The sequence below is a fragment of the Haliaeetus albicilla genome, chromosome 8 (assembly GCF_947461875.1).
Source record: "Haliaeetus albicilla chromosome 8, bHalAlb1.1, whole genome shotgun sequence".
NCBI classification, from domain to species: Eukaryota; Metazoa; Chordata; class Aves; order Accipitriformes; family Accipitridae; genus Haliaeetus; species Haliaeetus albicilla.
Genome location: NC_091490.1, coordinates 2,724,487 through 2,737,738, shown reverse-complemented (window position 1 = coordinate 2,737,738; position 13,252 = coordinate 2,724,487). Strand labels below are relative to the sequence as shown.

Here is a 13,252-nt window from a genome sequence, read left to right as displayed (position 1 = left end):
CTATAAAAAGCTGTCAGCAAACCAAATTTAAACTCTGCTCTGTTCAGCCTCGATCTCAATTCTTTAAATGTTAATCTTGGCCTGCTCTGTGCACAGTGTAAGAAAGTGGGATCAGAGTGGTGAAGTTGTAGGTGTTGGAAGGGAATGGAATTTGCACCGCAGACTCCGGGCAAGCCACGGGAGCAGAGCCTGGGAGAGCCCTTGGTGCAGACAACCATCTCAGCTTCTGGTCTGAATATTGTGTTAAGAAGGGTAAGTGTAGCTCATGAAACTTTCAAAAATAAAGAACTTTTTTTTGCAGTGTTCTATTGGACTTTTGTAATATAAAGAGAAAATAAACATTAATCTTGGGGAAGGGAGGAAGAAGAAAGAAATAGATGTACTTATCTTTTCTCAACCCTTAAAAAATAATGCTTTTGCCACTTTTTTTCTTGATACTAGGAGACTTTTTTTTTTTTTCTTTTAATGCCTTGAAAAGGTTTTGTTTTATCTTGGCTTGAGTTTTCCATTTGGATTACTTTTAGCCATTACTACAAAATAGATAAGGAGAGAGTCTCTGTTCTTCACATGGAATCATAGGCTTTGGTTAGTTAGATTAAGAGATCTGTCCTCACTGGTATGAATAGTCCTTTATTTATTAGATGACAAAATCTTACCTAGAGCCAGTGCATTATGTTATCAGATTCCTTCGGGATTTTTTCTTTTTGAATAAACAAGGAACCAGTAAATCTTTCTTCTCATCCTTCAAAGCGCCAAAATGTCTGTTTCAAGTCAGGCAGATTTAGCAGAGTGCTCTTCCCCAGCAATATGCATAGATGGTACCAAGTTCGTTAATAAATTTTGTCTGTGCCTTATTCGAGGTGTTGATAATTTAAAATGTGGAGTGCCTTGGTCATGTTCCTTATATTGCTATAATTTAAACTGATAGTTTGGGTGAATTAAAATAGTTGGAAGGTATTTGAGCAGAAGAGTTAATACCCCTATTCCAAACGCCTTGAATCAAGGAATCTGGGCTCATTCCTTAAAACATGAAAGGGTTTTTTTTACTTCTTTCCCCTTCAGAGTCAAAAGAGCTCCCAAGGAGTGAGCTGGGCTCCATCCTGGCTCATGCCATCAGCAGAATTTTAATTGGGTTCAAGCTGCAGAGCCTTTTATTTCTGTTGAAAACGTGTGAGCCAGAATAGAGTTTGACTCAGAAAATCCTGGGTCAGATTTGTACGTCTGGAGAGTTAGAGAATGTCTTTACTTGTAAAATAAACACATTCGCTTTCTGCTGTTGTTTCTGGGGAACCCTAAAGTATCTTCATGATGATTATTTTTAATAGATGTACTTGTCAGAGAAGAACTGCAGTATGTGTTTTGCACAGAAAATTCAACTTTTCTCTTTTTGCGGGGTGAGAACCGTGAGGTCTGCAGCTCAATAAATGCTAAAAAAGAGGACTGTAAGAAACTCTTGTATAATGAGCAATTATGTTCAGTAGTTCCTTTTTTTTTTCACTGACTGTTTGTGCCGCTCTTTGAAGATTAATTAGTTAATGATTTGACTATGCTTTGAAGATGTAAAGTGGTATCTAGAAGTGCTAAGTGTTATCATATCGGATTCCCTTTGAAGTTTTATAAACTATCACATAGGGCTTTCTTTCTAAAAGTCCTTTTTGCCTTGTGAGATATTTATAATTAGAGAGAATGATCATTTCAAATACTCTGGTGTTAATACTTTCCAACTTTTTCTGTCTGCAGCAGTATTTGGGGTCAGATAGTGCTGCATTTTAAGTGGAGGGGACAGAGGTTTCAGAGTGACCTGGCAATGTCAGCTCACGGGCAGCTCCCAGTTGGCCATTTATATCTCCAGTCTGTGCCTGAAATTAAGAGATTCCAGTAAGATTTCTGTGTTTATAAGACTTGGACACTTGGCTTCTTCCAAGTAGTGTGATATGAAGGCGGGGTCTTTATTTAGTGGCGATGCTCACTTTAGAAAAGCAAAATCATTACATGTCCCAGTAATATAAAATACTTTGTAATTTGTGTTAGAACAGGGAGATGGGTATCTTCTTATACTTGCAAAATCACTTGAACCTAACCAGAAAGTGAAAAAAAAAAAAATTACTTTTTGAGTTAAAATGGGAACCACAGGTCAAGCATATGGAGCCTAGGAAGTGAGTACCAGTGAGAAGTCCTGCACACATTTCTGCTGGTGCTGCCAAGGGTGTAATTTTGACAGATTTAGCCTTTAGCTATAGGCTAGGCAGGCAACTCGTCTTACAGTATGTTTTTGTTGGGGTCTTTTAATTGTGTAACCTGTCCAGAGGCTGGCTTTGCTGGAAGGAGGAGGTGCGAATAAAGTACCGGCAAAGCAACTGAGGGAGTGGACATTTTGGGGTAAGTGAGGTTAGGCTGAAAAAGAGCTGAGTGCCCTGGCAGGGACCAAGAGATGAAGAAATATCTGCAGGGCATTCTTACAGCTTTAGTGGATGGAAAATAAAAATGCACTTAAAGAGAAAAAGTATGTATTTTTCAGCCATGGCTTATCTGCTGGGAGATTGTCTACTGTGGTCATAGGGAAAAAAAAGGCAAAAAAAAAAAAAAAAAAAAAGCAAAGACTTATGATAAAGTTGGTAGTCTCTGGGGAAGGCATTATTGAACTAACATACTAGCTGAAGGAAAACATGAGCAGAACTTTGTAAAAAGGAGGAACAGCAGAGAGAGGCACCAAGGCTGTAAGGAATTTGAGGTTCAAAACCAATTGTTTTATGGGGAAAATCAACATTTTTAAATCCAGGTACTCTCATGGGGAAATGAATACAAATCATGGCCTTGTGGGAGTGAGAAGTTTATCTTTAATACAGCAATGATTAACCACCCCCACCCCCCCTTTTAAGTATAAACTCCTTTATTTTAATGCTGTTGGTGAAATTAATCTGGACAAGTTATTTCATCCAGGCTTTAACTGAGTGTTCACATGTCTGATTTGAAAATATATTTTTCAAGTTCTATAACCCATAATGAAAACTTCAATAGCAGAAATTCAGCCTCTTTATACAAAACAAAACAATTGCCATACTTCACCCCCAGAACTATGAAATCCTGGTGGCTAGGCATATAAAGTATTTAAATGTTTGATAGTCTCATGTCCCTCGCTGCTTGCAAGGTAGTGCCATCATGTGAACCAGCAGTTCAGCTGTAGCGGTCTCGCTGAAAACCACCGTGTCCAAAAGAAACGCTCAGTGCATGTGGCGGACTCTTATGTAGGTACTCCATGCCTGCTCCTAAATAAATAACCAAAAAATTTAAGGGTGATTTGCTAACTTGCTGCATTACGCCCACTGCATGATAGAGCTGTGAGGTTCTTCTCTGGCACCTGGACCTGGACATCAGGGAAACCAGGAATAACCTGCACATCCCAAGCGCTCTGCTGCACGGTGGTGGTGTGCCTGGACTTTGGTGACCTTATTTATGTCAAAGTGTAATTGTATTAGCTTTTTCTAAGTTTTTTGTATTGCAGTAGAATGGGTAATGTTGATTGTCATACACTGCTGAAAGACAGTGTTGTTTTAAAAATTTTTTTTTAAATAATTTTCTTTTTTTTTTTTTTTTTTTTACTTTTCTTCAAAGGTTTTGATACTTTTAAAGGATTTTTTTTCCCAGGTTTCTCTTTGTAGCTTAATAAAGGGTTATCAGATACTTTCCTGGATTCCCACAGCTGTGGCTGTGCAATGTGCTCCCATGCAGGAGAACTTGTGTGGGCTGTGAGCACTGGTGCTACACGTTCTCTGAAGGGTCAGGCTGCCAAACCTTCAAAGAGTTCAGAAATTAATCTGGGTTTTTCCAGACAAGATTTCAGAGAGGAAAAGAGGATGGATGCTTTGGAGGGGGATGAGGAGAGGAATTTCTGGTAGTCCTAGCTATAAAAGCTAGAAACTCTGTGTGGGTTAGGTTTATTTTGTTTGTAATTAAAAATGATTTTTGCCTTAAGTTTTCCATGGTACTTAAATTTGGCAATATTAAAATTTCAGGGTTTTTTATGTCCCTGCTACACAGAAACCATTGTCCATGACCAAAGAAACCTGCTCTTTGTACAAATCAGAAACGGCACTGCTAAACTGTTATCATATCAGGTGTAAAAACAAACCAAGGACTTAAGAGAAATTTAGGGGGAACTTGATTGAAACAAACAGTATTAGCAAAGTTGTTTGACATTTCATTGCAAGATCATGGGTGCTTTCTTTGAAAGCATGAAAATTCATGAGACAACACCTGCTCCCATGAGCATTACCAGACTGATTTTACCCTCTGCACAGTGAGAGAGAGGAACAAGCTTTGGCATCTTTGTTGGAGTTGAATTGGTATTTTTTTGGAGGAAGATGAGAAAGTTAGAGGTGTGAGCAGAGCATAGTTCTGGTTCCCGACCCAGTCATTAACACACTGGGAAAACCCTCATCAACCATTTCATGTCTTGTTCTTGTTTCTTCCTCAGTCCATTGAAGCACCAAATTCTTCAAAGCCACAGTCGTGCAAAGCTGCATCTTTGTACAGAGTCCAGCAGGGTGCAACCAGGACTTCCACTGGGACTTTTAGGCACTGTGGAAATATAAAAAACTGTGGCAAAAAGGAGGGAAAAAAACCCCAAGATAGTGGTTTTTACAGGGTAGTTATGCTGAGCTGAATGTGGGGAGAACATCGTGGCCGCAGCCAGTATGGGAAACTTGAGTAAGTGCTAAACTGTTGAGGATGTTGAACTTAAACTATACTCTATGTGGATATTTTGTTGTAGAATGTCTGGCTAAGGTTTGAAATGTGCCCTGCAGTGATTTCTAACCCAAATACTGGCATATTTGATAATGAATGAGATCCAGGAGATGAAACTGTCTGGCCTATTTTCAGTGTCAATCCTAAGGGAAATGCCGAAAGTAAATGCTCAGCAAAAGGTGAGGCACTGTAAGTCAGAGCTCCCCTCTGCCGGTCTGGCTAGTTTTATAATCAAAGAACAGGAAAGGAGAAATGGCAAGGAAATACTTCTTTTTAATTTAATGCACTTTAAGCTGATATGATCCATTTTAACTTTTAGGTAAAAACTAAAGAATTCAAACATTCAAGTTTTTATTTTCAGCTTGCTGCAAGCAGAGACAATTATTTGCCCCAAGTGGAATATAATCCTGTTACTGCCATGGTGATGAGAGGGTTTGTGCCTCCCACGCTAATGACTTTCCGTTCCCTCTCTCCTGGGAGTGTTTTTCCTCTTGCTTTAAGGGACTCGGCAAGCCTACGGCTGCCTACTGTCACTGGCATGGCAAAGTTGGTGATTGCATGGGATGAGCGCCGATCCTTTCATCTCTCCAAGCTTGCAGGGAGAGCAGTCAAGGTGCATGCTCCGGGTGGCAGCTAGGACGTTTTCATTGTGCTACGAGGCAGAAATCCCAATGCTGCCTCTGCTTCGGGTGATTCAAACACGATTGTCCCCACCTGGGCTTGTGAGTGCTTGGGATTCCCACAGTATCTGTACACTCTGTTGGTTTAGCTTGGTGTGTTAAATATCTTTGTAAGTTATTAGTGCAGATGGTCTCGGCCCTGGGGTAGCTGCTTTATTTGGTTGTTGGGTTTGGTGGTGTTTTGTGTTTTTACTGATGTAGTCAGTTTTGTTAGTATCACTAAGCTGTAGCTTTTGAATTGCTTTTATTGTTAGTGTTAAGTAGTGCTTCCTTAGAGATTATTTTAATAAGCAAGCAAGCACGTTTTAAAAGGAATGAATGTGGCCTATAAACTACAGGAGGGTTTGAGATCTGTACCCTAAGGTTATATCCTGAGCTCAGTTCCTGCTTGACTACACAACTTGGGAACGTGTCATTTACCTTCTTTGTTCTTTACTTTTTGTCTATGCAATGAGTAACTAATAATCACCTGCTACAGAGGAGTTTGAGAGACTTGGAGGAAAGTCGTGATATAGCTGCTAAGAACTGTTATTATCATTCTTTCTGAGTTTTATGATCTTAAAAATGGTAATGTGATGGAGATGCTCACAGTGAGGATGGGTGGAACCAGCATGGAGCCACCACCCACCAGCTGGCACTTGGAGAGTGTGGCCACTGCATAACCCTTTGAGGGAAGATGCTGTGTTTTCCCTGAAAAGTGGCTATTTCTCCTAACAAGCAATACTTGAGGGGCCCACAGCCTTGTTAATTATGGCACAGGGATAATGAGAAACTTGGAGAACTCTTGAGTCCCAAGAGTGGGAGCTGTACCTATCTACCTTTACATAAGTAGGAGACCACGATGAGCAAAGAGGAAAGACTTCCTGTTTTTTGAACCTTTTCAACTATTCCTGTATGGTGAGTTTTTCCTTGACCCACATTTGCATGTAAAACTATTTTTGCTAAATGTTCATGTAGACCTTTTTAAACACGTCAGAATAGGTAATGTTAACAGATTAGGTTACAGAGCTGTAAGCAGCAAACCTATTTAATATTTTGGAGTTATTTCAGTATAAAGAACACTCTTTTTTTTTAACATTAGGGGTTTTTTCTTTATGAAAACTATATGGACAATGTATTTATCATTACATGTAAATGTATGTTCGTATGTATACATATTATATATAATTGCCTTAATCTCTTCCTTCCTTGCTCCTGCCTTGGCTTCTTGGGACCCAGTTTCAGAGATTCAGGAATTGTCATCACATATTAAAATCTCAAATCCAGTGTTAAGTTTCCAAAAGACTTTAACTATTTGCAAGTCAGATGTGAAGCTCTATCAATCCTTAAATAGAGCTACTTGTATTTCGTGTTGGGACTCTGGTTATTCTTCTCCAAGCACATAGGAGAGAGAGGCCTTGAATAAACACACCTCCAAGTTTGACGTCCCTTTGTAACTCTATTTCGTTTTTCATGTTTCCTCTCCAACCTTTAGTTCTTGCTGATAATCTGAAGTCTAACCCAGGAATTAAATGGCAGTATTTCAGCTCAGAAGAAGGCATTTTCACCGTTTTCCCAGCCCACAAGTTCCGGTGCAAAGGCAGCTATGAACACCGCAGCAGGTATGTTTTGTCTCCTTACGATTTAATGGGCAAGGCACTAAAATTGAATTCCTCAAGCACTGATTTCATTTCAGCGTTACGCTTTGCCAAGATGACACATTCATGAGTAACTTTTAATGGAGTCCCTTGGGTTTTCTTAGGTTTGTTTTTTAAAGCACCAGTTTTCACTTTTAAGAAACTTTGAAGTAAAATAAAATTACATACAGGTTGCTCACCTCTCCCAAATCAACTAAGCTGTAAAAAGCAGTAACTTGTAAGTTGCAGGTCAGCCCATAGGCAAAATTTGACTTATATTTGACTCATACTTGACCCTCTTAATAAAGTAGTGAACAGGTATTCTACTGATTTGGCAGGTGCATCACTTTGGAGAGGGGTGTGGAAGGATGAGAGACTTGAAGGGGCATAGGGAGGAGCATTTTTCCGGTCTCCACCCAAGGTTCAGGTGGTACATTGTGGATAGCAGGGAAGCAGCAATAGTGCTGCTTTCTTTTTCTACTAAAAAAACTGTAGAAAAAATGTTCAAATGGTGATAGGGTTTTCCTGCACAGGGGAATATTTCTATTCTGTAGGCATGAAGCAAAGCATTTGTGGTGCAGTTAGTTTTTCCCTAGCTTTTGCTGTCAGTGCTGTGGGACTGATAAAGACTCAAGGGTGGAATCTTCTCAGAAAATACAGTGGCTTTAGTATCTCTGGTCACACATTGGCTAATTGTACCGGTTAATCAATCCATGCAGAGGAAGTATCAGCACATCCAGGTACGTTTCCATGTAGCTGAGTGCACAGAGACTAAGAAGTATTTTGGTTACCTGTCAGTGTGAGCAATCAAATGTTTACAGATGTTATCTTCTATGTGTCATCAAAGCATGAAGCGTCTGGGCTTGATTAAGTTTTCTGTGGTCTTGGAAAGGTGTGGTCTGAAGACGTGAGAGCTAGGGGTACTCTAGTCTTGATCAGAATTGTGACACTAAAACCATTGGTGATTTCATCCAAATCACTTAGTCTGGGTCACACATTCTTCATGGTTAAATAAGGGATACCTTTTTGCTAATATTTACTTCAGAGGGTAGTTTGGATGGATTAATTAGTTAATACTTCAGTGCTTTGAAGATCAAAGGCCCTATTTAAGTTCTAAGTATTAATACCAGTATAGAGCTGCAGGCTGTTTTACAATTAAGAACTGATTTGTGCCAGTTGTTTATTTCAGTGCCTTGTCTAAAGTATTCTGCATTTCCTTTACTCTTAATAAGATTTTTGTGGCTGTCTTTGATATAATAAATTTTAGATCCCAAAACTCACACTTGACTCTAACTAGTTTTGGGTCTGGACTAAAGAGGAGAGTTGTCTTTTTTTTTTTTTTTTTTTTTTTAATCCTTCCTCCTTGCTGAAGATCTTCCTAATTTGTTCCAGGTTAAGACCTTGGCATGAGAGCTTGTGAAATCTTTCACATATCTCTCACAATATTGAACTGGATCTGAGCACCGCTTCGCTGAAAATATGTTTTTTGATGTTAGCACAAACAGACACGTGGCAGCTCCAAGACCCTTCACCAGAGTTAACTCAGATTGGCTGTGGGGTTTAAAACTGCACACGCCCAAGGGGTTGTGGAGCACGACCCATGTGAAATGCATTCCAGGCAACAAGAGAAGACCCTTTCTTGGCCAGAAGCCTTCCATTATTACAATAAACCAAACACCCTATGCTAATGCAACTCTGCAAAGTTGCACAGGTTTTTACTTGTCATGTAACCAGCAGATAACCACTATTGCACTTACTTCTACATGTGAGTAAGGTTCCCGGCACCCAGCATTTATCATGAGGCATTTTGTGCTTGTCAACACTTAATCCAAACCTTGATGTGAGCTGCTGCAAACAGTAATCCCAAACGCTGCTGCTGCATCAGCAAAATTGTTTATTCCTACCTGAAAGTGGTTGCTGTAATAGAGGGAGAAGGATCTGACACTGATTTCAGTTAAAAACTCAGAAGGAGAGTGGAAGCGAGGGCCTTTTCTGTATGTTCAGGTTCTCAGCTGGTCTTTCCTAGTAGAAGTTTCCATAAAGGCAAAAATTCCTGTTATAATTCATTGTTTCTTCATGGGATGATTTTGATTTTAATTCTTGACTGTTTTCACTTGTAAATATTTTAGTGGAAATTACAAGATGACTCATGACAGTGGTTTGGATTTTGTTCTTCTTCAGGCCCGTCTATGTTTCTACTGTTCGACCTCAGTCCAAGCATATCGTTGTCATTGTGGACCACGGGGCTTCGGTCACAGAGACACAGCTTCAGATTGCCAAAGATGCTGCTCAGGTTATTCTGAGCTCTATAGATGAACACGATAAGGTAAGCTTTCTCCAAGCAATGAGCATATTTTCATTGGTTTCAACCATGCTCAGTGTTTTCAGTTTTCATCCAAAGTGGTGTTTTTAACTTGTGGTCCATGGATTCATGGGGATCTGTGGTCTACCTCTAATGGGTGATGAAGACTTGAACTCGCTTTTGGAAGCCTGTATTACTGCAGGAGAAACATTTGGGGATCCACAGGCTGAAAAAAAGTGAAAACCACTGATGTAAAGCAAAGTCTTGTTTCTGAGTAATCTTTGAAGGCTTCTTCATCTTGGCAGGAACTTCAAGGTGATGGTCAGCAGTGTGATACACTGTGCAATTAGGAGAAACATGCTCTGAGTCTGATGACTTCTAAAGTACTAGATTGCTTTGAGCAACTCATTTTACCTCTGAGGCTCTTTTTTGCTTATGAAAATGGAAATTATTTACTCTGCTGCTATGCTGGAGTGACCTGAAATATAATTAGTTTGAAAGATTCCCAGACAACCATGATACCAGCAAGGAAAGGATAAAGCGAAGGGCCAAGAAATCTGGGGTTTATTTCTTGCTCTGACACAGATACTCTACTTGACAATGCGAAAGTCACTTAACCTGTAATTTTTTTCAGTACAGGTTACAACTGGGGGCCCATAAGGTGATTCTGTGGGACCACAAGCAGTCCCCAGTTTGGTCTTTACTTTTAGTAATTCTCTGCTAGTGGGACCTTGATCATTCTTTCTGCTTGGGTTTCGTTTTTTTTAGTAGGAAGGGAATTTCAGTCAAATCAAGTTGAAGAACAACTGATTAAAATCTTTGCCTCAAGTCTTCTCATTAATAGTATGGGAAAAACACTTATAACTTCTGTGCTTCTAGAGAGTTTCGGGAAAATAATGCTTATAGTTTAGCAGAATTAATAGTACTTAAATTTAAGTGTCAAAAGTGTCTTAATGTAGACCTATAATGAAGAAAATACATTTAAGATGCATATTACTTGGTCAGTAACTCAGTGGTTATGAAACCTGTTATATGGGTATATAATTACTGCTTAATCCTGTGATTGTCTTGCATCACTCATAATTTATAATAAAGTATGCCACTCATTTAATAAGACTGGTATGTTATGTGTATATTAATGCAAGTGTTACCACTGCATGCCTTAACTTATTTACAGGATAAAAATTGATGGTAGATTTGACTTACTTTGACTGAAACATTAAAACAACATAATGCTATGCCTATGAAAAGTTCTTAGAGTTTGGGCTGGTTTTTTTTTCATTTTCTGTATACACTTCACTTTTCTATAGGCACTCAAGGCTTTCCTGAAAATGCTCTCTGCTGATTTTGTTTTCAGTTATCTCTAGTTCACTTAGGCTTCTGCCCAGAACAGTGTATTAACTATTATGTATGAGCAGAGTGAAGCTGACTTCGTCTGAGAAACAAAGGCTGAAGTCTCTTTTTCTTGAAATCACCATAAGTCTAATCCTTTTCAAATTTGATGGATTTATGCCTCAAGCATTTATTTTTTAACAATTGAATTTTAAATCCACAGAATCTCTTCAGTTGGCTTATCATTGTGTTTTCTATATCGGTGTGTAAAGAATTATAAATGGTAAGGTAATCCAATATAGTTTCTTCTCTTTCAAGATCTCTGTGTTAACCGTGGCAGACACAGTAAGAACCTGCTCGCTGGATCAGTGCTATAAGACATTTCTGTCTCCTGCCACTAGTGAGACAAAAAGGAAGATGTCCACCTTCGTTAGCAGTATAAAGTCATCTGACAGCCCTACGCAGCATGCAGTGGGATTTCAAAAGGCTTTCCAGTTGATACGAAATACAAACAATGGCACAAAACTCCAAGGAAGTAAGTCCCTTGTTGTGCAATCCTGATTATTTCTGAGGCTTGCAAATGTTTTCTTATTCAAGATTCTCACTTTGACAGAGGCCAAAGGAGTGTAGCGTCTAGAATATATTTTTTTAAAAAAAAGCATGTTTTTATTAAGTAGCATTTACTTGATCTGGAATCTGCATGAGTGACTGTTGAATATGGCTATTCCCTTTTAATTTATTTCACTTGCTGACTTTCTTCTGAAGTATAATATGAAATTGCAGGATTGAATTGCCTGGTAGCTGAATTATTTCCCAAATATGGGGGGGGGGGTGTCCTTTTAATGAAAATTGCTGTTGCTGCAGGTTCATTGACTTATTGCTAAAACATAGGTATATGGGTAGTGTGCCTAACTGGAATCCTACAGAAGTGGCCCTTGCTTCTCAGTGAAAATACCAATTGAGAATACCAATTGTGGGTGATATTTTATGGAATGAGGGATTGGCCTGGCTAAATTTTCCTTCATCTAAGAATATCCTCCTGAGTTTTGTTGTATGCATTATGGGCTTTCTCCTTCCCATTCCAAAGATTGGTGTTTTTTTGTAATGAGGATGTGGTGAACGATGTGGAAAAGATGGACGTGAAATTGAGTGGCACATTTGCTTGCCAGGAAGCCGTGGAAAACAAATTCTTGAAGCTGTACTCCAAGTGCTCGTTGGAGTAGAGAATGTTGCCAATGCTGTGGCAGGGTGGAGAAAGCAGACCGATTTAGTCAATTTATGTAATGCAAATCCCATAGCTTGGTCCTGTGCCTGCTCCAATGAGTGCAAATTCTTCATCGTCCTGATGGGCACCAGCTCAGAACAGAAGAAGGTGAAAAAGAAAAGTCCAGGAGTGAAGGTGCTTTGAAAGGACTAAGGAAGTGTGCTGCTCCTTTGGTTTATAAGATAGTGCTTTTGCTGTTAAAGGTTCAGACAACTTCTGAACTTCAGGCCATAGATACAGTGAAACATGTATCTGACTGTACGCTGCTTAGCTGAAAGATGGGGTGGTCAAGGGCAGGTTTTTACCATCCTCTGGCAAAATTATGAAAGGGGTGCAACTTTATAGAAAATAAAAAATCCAGTGCTGCTGAAGCTGGCTCGGATAAGATGCATTAGTCATCAATAGTTATTCCAAGAACATCAGCTGTAGAGTCTTGCACCATCCTCCTACATATCTTTTATGTTTGGCACTGTTTGTATATTAGGATTAGAAGGTTTTGGCATGTTCATCGTTAATGTGAAAACACATACTTTTACTAGGTTTCATGCCAAACAATTATTTTGGGGCACAAGTACAGAAAGTTAAAAGAAAAGGCAAATGCTTTAGATATAGGTTTTCTCTAAGTGTGAAAGATTTTGAAGACCTCATGTGTATATGGCAAATTTCAGAATTCATAGGGTGAGACACAATAGGTTTGAGAAGAGGATGTTTATAAAACATGTCTCATTTTCTTGTAAATAATCTTTTCATCTTTTTTAAAAAAGAAAAATAAACCTAGAAAAAAAAAATCATTCATTTCACTGTTAATTTTCTGACATCCTGTTCCCGGAGAACAATGTGTGGGTGTGTCAGGGAAGCTATTGAGATACAGCCTCGCTCCCGAATTTGCACTGGAAAAGTTAGAAGGGAGTTACTGGTGTGAGATGGAAGAATTGTGCCTTTGAACATGTCTAAATTTCCTGCTTTATGCTGGTTCCTATTGCAGTCCTGTTCAGCAGACCCTCATCCCAAAGTGTAAGAAAATGCTCTGCCACTGAGTACCAACAATTCTTGAAAACTCTAGGTAAATAGGTAGGGGGGGGGTGTGTGCCTGTGTATATACATATATAAAATTGCAGTGTAACTATATATATTATATACATGCACACACTAAAGATAGATAGATAAATGCAGTAATGGTACACTGAATATAAGGGTCTTTTCCAACTGTCAGAAGTGTAGTTTATCAAATAGTATAGGATGATCAGCTATTGAATGATAAGATGCCCTGTTTAGCACTGGTCCCTAATGCAGACTTAGGACTGTCTTACGT

At 39.1% G+C, this 13,252-nt stretch overlaps 1 protein-coding gene across 1 annotated transcript in view; it reads left to right on the top strand.

The window, feature by feature from the left end:
- CACHD1 (cache domain containing 1) overlaps positions 1 to 13,252 on the top strand; it is a 112,596-nt gene that overhangs the window by 68,097 nt on the left and 31,247 nt on the right. The window contains exons 5-7 of the mRNA XM_069788514.1: positions 6,901 to 7,027; positions 9,224 to 9,368; positions 10,995 to 11,211. Of these exons, the coding sequence (XP_069644615.1) occupies positions 6,901 to 7,027; positions 9,224 to 9,368; positions 10,995 to 11,211 (489 nt within the window). The remainder of the gene's footprint in view (positions 1 to 6,900; positions 7,028 to 9,223; positions 9,369 to 10,994; positions 11,212 to 13,252) is intronic.